At 47.8% G+C, this 7,290-nt stretch overlaps 1 protein-coding gene across 1 annotated transcript in view; it reads left to right on the forward strand.

The window, feature by feature from the left end:
• ptdss1a (phosphatidylserine synthase 1a) overlaps positions 1–5,237 on the forward strand; it is a 34,529-nt gene extending 29,292 nt beyond the window's left edge. Inside the window, exons 12-13 of the mRNA XM_063198487.1 lie at positions 761–833; positions 2,778–5,237. Of these exons, the coding sequence (XP_063054557.1) occupies positions 761–833; positions 2,778–2,875 (171 nt within the window). The 3' untranslated portion in view covers positions 2,876–5,237. The remainder of the gene's footprint in view (positions 1–760; positions 834–2,777) is intronic.
• Positions 5,238–7,290: the final 2,053 nt, after the last annotated feature.

The raw sequence follows: 7,290 nt of genomic DNA on the forward strand, positions 1-7,290 counted from the left end.
ACTCTGACCCAATCGGTGATCTTTGCCGTTGATGTGCTTTCCCAACGGATTTCATTAAAATGCAATACGTGAGAGAGCGAGAGTGCGGCTTTTCATTAAAATGCAATATGTGAGAGAGCGATGATTTTGCACCTGAATGTCTTAATCAGTCTTTATGTCTCTCTCTCTCTTGCCCCCCCTCTCTCTTGCCCCCCCTCCCCTCTCTCTTGCCCCCCCTCTCTCTTGCCCCCCCCCCCCTCTCTCTTGCCCCCCCTCTCTCTTGCCCCCCCCCTCTCTCTTGCCCCCCCCCCCCTTTCCCTTCCCTCCCCCTCCCCTCTCTCTTGCCCCCCCTTTCCCTTCCCTCCCCCTCCCCTCTCTCTTGCCCCCCCCCCTCTCTCTTGCCCCCCCTCTCTCTTGCCCCCCCCCTCTCTCTTGCCCCCCCCTTTCCCTTCCCTCCCCCTCCCCTCTCTCTTGCCCCCCCCCTCTCTCTTGCCCCCCCCTCCCCTCTCTCTTGCCCCCCCTCTCTCTTGCCCCCCCCCTCTCTCTTGCCCCCCCCTCCCCTCTCTCTTCCCTCCCTTCTCTCTTGCCCCCCCGCTCTCTCCCCCCCCCTTCTCTCTTGCCACCCCCCTCTCTCTTGCCCCCCCCCCCCCCCCCCCCCCCCCCCTCCCCGCCCCCCAACCCCCCCCCCCCCCCCCCCCCTCTCTCTCCCTCCCTCTCTGTCTCGTGTGTGTGTGTGTGTGTGTGTGTGTGTGTGCGTGTGTGTGCGCGTGCGTGCGTGTAGAGTTTCTCGGAGTGTGAGGGCGAGGACAGCGGCTACACAGAGGCAGATGACTGGCCATCAGAATACTCCAAAGGTACACACACACACACGCACACACACACAGACACCTGGCCATCAGAATACTGCAAAGGTACACAGACACACACACACACACACACACACACACACACACACACACACACACACACACACCTGGCCATCAGAATACTCCAAAGGTTCACACACACACACACACACACACACACACACACACACACACACACACACACACACACACACACACACACACACACACACACACACAACACACACACCTGGCCATCAGAATACTCCAAAGGTAAACACACACACACACACTCACACACACACACACACACACACACACACACCTGGCCATCAGAATACTCCAAAGGTACACACAGTGTGCGTGTGTGCGTGCGTGCTTGTGCGTGCAAAGATTCAAGTTGCTGAGCTTTGTCTGATGGCGGACCGATGCTCCAAGCCATGCAGCTTGGTAAATCAAGACCCAGTACACATATATAAATAATGGCAAATCAAGCCCTATATATAAATAATGGCAAATCAAGCCCCAGTACTAAATCAAGCCCCAGTCCATATATTAAATAATGGCAAATCAAGCCCCAGTACACATATTAAATAATGGCAAATCAAGCCCCTCTACACATATTAAATAATGGCAAATCAAGCCCCAGTACACATATTAAATAATGGCAAATCGAGCCCCAGTATTAAATATTGGGCTCCGGGCCACTCTGCACTGGCGTCTACCGGTGCACACACACCGAGATATTCGCGTTCGCTTAACGTGTCCGGGAGCATCGCGAGGCCTTGCACACTGCACAGTCAGCGTCCACGTTCTATTTTCAATGGGAGCCGCTCACTGAACGCGGACGTCCGCACAGGACAATAGACTCGAGTTCTATTTTCAAGGAGCATCGCGGACATGTCCGGTCTGCCACTCATGGGGCCGAACATTCGCCGCGCTAACGCCGCGCTTACGCCGCGCTCCTGTGTGCAAGGCATGATCTGTCTTCATGCGTTCTAACCGTTTCGGCCTGATATCGGTAGAGCTGCACGATTATGGAAAAAATCATAATCACGATTATTTGGGTCAAAATCATAATCACGATTATTAATCACGATAATTGATTTTTGTTAATTAAAAAATATATATAACAAAATGAAATATAACCAAGAATAAATGATATACGGGATGAGCAAAATAAAATGAATTGTAGTAATTATGAAAATGTAATAGCGTGAAACTTAGGTGAACAGATTTCTGGCCAGAAATACCAGCCTGTCGGTATGTTCTGGCTTCAAGGAGGCTCTCGAAGGTAGGCCACTACTGCCACGATTAAATCCAGATTAAAATCCTGATCACGATATCACCATTTATCACGATTTTCAATTATTTTCGATTAATTGTACAGCCCTTGATACCGGACACGTTAAGTAAGAGAACGTGTCGCGCAGTCATGGGTGAGCGGTTAGGGCGTCAGACTTGCATCCCAGAGGTTGCCGGTTCGACTCCCGACCCGCCAGCCTCCTCCATGACTGAGGTACCCTGAGCATGGTACCGTCCCACCGCACTGCTCCCCATGGGGCGCCACTGAGGGCTTCCCCCTTGCACGGGTGAGGCATAAATGCAATTTCGTTGTGTGCAGTGTGCAGTGTTCACTTGTGTGCGGTGGAGTGCTGTGTCACAATGACAATGGGAGTTAGAGTTTCCCAATTGGGCTTTCACTTTCACTTTCACACTTGCAGTGTGTAAGGCACCGAAAGGCTTGAGATTCCCTGATGCAGTGCTGTGTAGCTCCCCTCTGACATCTGCTGGCCAGAGAGGGGAACTGCAGCAACTCCACAGTAACAGCACAGCTCTAGTCTACACTGCACTGCACTGCACTGGGTCTCACTGATGTGTATGTGTTCTGACCTGTGTGTGTGTGTGTGTGTGTGTGTGTGTGTGCGTGTGTGTGTGTGTGTGTGTGTGTAGGGGAGTTTGAGGGTGATGGCTGCTCCACGACGTTGCGTCAGCGTTCTCCCGGCTCCCCAAGCAGCTGCAACAAGAACCTCAACGGGGTGGAGAAGTAACACACACACACACACACACACACACTCCCGTGCCGAGGAGGAGGAGAGGAGCAGGAGGAGAAGAGAAGAGACCGAGGAGAGGAGAGGAGAGAAGAGGAGAGGAGAGGAGCAGCAGGAGGAGAAGAGAAGAGACCGAGGAGAGGAGAGGAGAGGAGAGGAGGATGACGAGGAGAAGAGAAGAGAAGAGAAGAGAAGAGAAGAGAAGAGAAGAGAAGAGAAGAGAAGAGACCGGAGGAGAGGAGAGGAGAGGAGAGGAGGATGACGAGGAGAAGAGAAGAAAAGAGAAGAGACCGGAGGAGAGGAGAGGAGAGAAGGATGACGAGGAGAAGAGAAGAAAAGAATTTACTGAAGTGACTCTTTGCACATTAATCCCACACTCACACACATACACACACACACACACGCACACGCACACGCACACGCACACGCACACACCATATCAGTTCAGGATTTTTTTAAAGTGGAAGTGAATCCACATCCACACACACACACACACACACACACACACACACACACACCTGAGTGTGTCTTTCACACTGCGGCACAAATGGTCATACACTCCTCCCACGCTATCCTGTGTGTGTGTGTGTCTGTGTGTGCATGGGGATGTGTGTGTGTGTGTGTGTGTGTGTGTGTGTGTGTGTGTGTGTGTGTGTGTGTGTGTGTGTGTGTGTGTGTGTGCGCGCACGCATGTCTCTTGTCTGCTATGTGGGGTATGAGAAAGAATTGAAAAAGTGATTTTAATCCAGTGTGTGTGTTTGTGTGCGCGCACACACACACACACACACACACACACACGTTTCACAATTTAATTTCAGTGATTTCAATGCAGTAGTGTGTGCATGTGTGTGTGCCTGCGGGTGTCTGAGTGAGTGAATGTACATACCCCAAGTTTCAGTTTAATTTCAGATATTTTAAAGCAGTACTGTGTGTGTGTGTGTGTGTGTGTGTGTGTGTGTGTGTGTGTGTGTGTCTGCACGAGCTGCATGTCCTAAATTTCAATGTTCTATGCTATTTCAATACTGTGTGTGTGTGTGGGTGTGTGTGTGACATTGTTTGTCTGTGTGTGACATTGTTTGTCTGTGTGTGACTGCATGTCCTAAATTTCATTGCTCCATGCTATTTCAATACTGTGTGTGTGTGTGTGTGTGTGTGTGTGTGTGTGTGTGTGTGTGTGTGTGTGTGTGTGTGTCTGCACGAGCTGCATGTCCTAAATTTCAATGTTCAATACGGTGTGTGTGTGTGTGTGTGTGTGTGTGTGTGTGTGTGTGTGTGTGTGTGTGTCTGCAAGTTTATTTTGTTACCATGGTTACTACCAGGTGTAACATGTGGCTGCTATTGTTAAATGTTTCCTTTTTTTGTCCACGTCTGCAGCTCAGTGTGTGTGTGTGTGTGTGTGTGTGTGTGTGTGTGTGTGTGTGTGTGTGTGTGTGTGTGTGTGTGTGTGTGTGTGTGTGTGTTTCTCTACTGGCTGCTGGTTTTGAAGTGTCTTGTGTCGCCACCTCCTGAAGTGTGTTAACGGTTGACTCTGTGTGTGTGTTTGTGTGTGTGTGTATGCGTGTGTGTGTGTGTGTGTGTGTGTGTGTGTGTGTGTGTGTGTGTGTGCGCACGCGCGCGCACATTGGTTTGTGTGTGTGCATGCGTGTGTGCATGCGTGTGTGTGTGTGTGTGTGAGTGCATGTGTGTGTGTGGTGTTTTTAAGTTCATGCTGATGTGCCTGCATGCGTTTTACCGGCAGTGAAGCCCCACCCCCTCGTTAAGGCTCATTAGGCCCCGTCCCCTCGTTAAGAAGGGGCTCGTTAGGCCATGGCCCCTCCCCCTCCCTGTGTTAATTGGTGTTAATTGGCTCGTTAGGCCCTGCCCCTCCCCCTTCCCGTGTTAATTGGTGTTAATTGTACTGAAGGTGTCTGTTGTATTAACTGTATTAATTGTTTGACTCTTTTTTTCTAGAACAAACAACAGTGTTCATCCACAAGTATAGCCATTACATCACACACACACACACACACACACACACACACACACACACACACACACACACACACACACACACACACACACACACACACACACATCACACTTCTTGTAGACTCTTAACCAGTCACTTTACCATCAAGGATGTACACATCACAGTCACTCACTTGCGCGCGCACACACACACACACACACACACACACACACACACACACACACACACACACACACACACACACACACACACGCACACGCACGCACTGACACCTTGACTCCCTCCAGGTGTTCTGTGCTTAATGTACTGAAATGTCTGCAACTGTATAATACTGTTTATCTGTTTGTTACTTTTCTCATTCTAAACATTTTTGGTCTATTAAAGCACCTCTTACCAAAACCTCTATATGGGTGGGTTTTATTAAAGCATGTGATATGAATCATTTGTGCGTGCGTGCGTGCGTGCGTAGGGAGAGGGTCCTCAGCCCTCTGGAGTCTTTCAGCGGCTTTGAGGCCGTTTGCAACACCTTCACATTTTTCAAGTATTTCAACTATCAACAGCTATGCAGAAGCGGCACACGTGGTTGTATTCTGAGAACCCAAAACAACAAAATAATATGCAAGTAAAGTGAATATAATACAAACACAACTGTACAAAAAAAACAGGTTTTAGACGTCTTCAAACAGTGCAAGAGAAAACACTAGAAATGTATCTAGCCAAGACTTTTGAAGGTTGAACCTTGTAAACTAAAGTGTGTGTGTGTGTGTGTGTGTGTGTGTGTGTGTGTGTGTGTGTGTGTGTGTGTGTGTGTGTGTGTGTGTGTGTGTGTGTGAACTAAAGTGTTGGCTACATAAAGGTAAAAAGAGCAGCCAGAAATGTTGAATTGTTTCCACACAAACTACGTAAAGTAATTGTAAGTCAAGGCAGTGTCAATAGGCTCGTTCGTGACGAAGCAGGAAGATTTTTGCTAGGCAGTGGGCATGCGCACTTTGCCAGTTTGACGCATTCTGGTTAGAATTTGAAGTCGTCACGAACGAGCCTATCAAGCAAAAATCTTACTGCGTCGTCACGAACGAGCCTATTGTTACTTGAATACTAATACTCATTCTAAACATTTTTGGACTATTAAAGCAAATGTTACTGTGGGACGTCCTCTTAACCGGCGCCCATGTGATGGTTCCCATGGCACCGGTTTGCTGGCTGGCAGTTCTGGGTGCCTTTGGCAATGTCCTGCCAGTCTCATTCTCCTTACAGCTATCTTCTTGCTCACCCTTGGTATTCCCTTGTATAGGATTTCGTTGGTTACATGTGCACTCTTACTGATGTTAAGCGCTGCACGCAGCAGTCTAGACGCATTTTTCATATTTGTGAATGTTAGAAGCATTTTTTAGTAAAAGTTGGGAACCTATGTACTTAACATAATTTAAGTGTGCTGAATTCAACTAGACTGGTTCCCAAGCTGAATTTTGAGGTTTTGACAGTTAAATTTGAAAAACAAAATGGCTGCCAAAATACGCTATTTTTGACAGAGCATTTTTACCAATTATTGCTGTACTTGGAAATAAATGCTCTGTTCTAACATTTTGTGTCCCATTAATGCTTTTTGATGAATGTATCTACTATAGAGGATTTTAAAAAGTATAAAATAGCTTCTAGAATGCTAATAATGCTAATATTGTAGGCTAGGTGTTAGCCTAAACGTTTTAAATATTTAGCTTTTCTAATAAGGTATTTGTTGCCTATGTGTGTTTATATGGTTAAGAAAATTGATGTAAGTATTTTAGAAAAACTTTGCATAATGTGAAGTATTTAGTGTTTCCAAAAAATCACTGAAAGTTGCTATTGGCTCTCTGAAAACTGTCCAGAAATCGCTAGATGACACCATGATATTACATTGTGACGGTCTGTCTTCTTCCCCTCCCCCGCTCACCTGCGCTGAGCTCGGAGCTCGTCCCAATTAAGCGCAGCTGAGCGCAATTGCAATCAGTGTGGCATTCTAGTTTCCTCTTGTTTCTTAAACTCCCCTCACTCACTCCAAAATGAGAGCAGTAACACGCACACACGCACACAACACAGTAAAATTTGTGAGCCCGAGTATCCAGCCTGAATCTAACACAATTACGTTTGACACTATTGCTACGGACCCTTCGTGATATCCGAAAGAACTGCCGTAAGCGTGCCGACATTGTCTTTGCCTAAGAAGAATGGAATACATCGTCTAAAAGGACCTGGGTGGTTCCCTCTTCAATAAGAAGACTCGTGAGTAAATGAACTGGCTGGATATTGCCACTAACTCCGCTGGCTGCTCTCTCCGTCTTGCCCTTCACCCCCAAACAATACACACCTTGACAAGTTAAAACGCAACTCCACCACAAGCCCAGAAACGCACACAATTCCACACACCCACATTACAACACTACACTTACCTTCTCTATCTTCTTCCTCT

The sequence above is a fragment of the Engraulis encrasicolus genome, chromosome 5 (assembly GCF_034702125.1).
Source record: "Engraulis encrasicolus isolate BLACKSEA-1 chromosome 5, IST_EnEncr_1.0, whole genome shotgun sequence".
Lineage (NCBI taxonomy): Eukaryota > Metazoa > Chordata > Actinopteri > Clupeiformes > Engraulidae > Engraulis > Engraulis encrasicolus.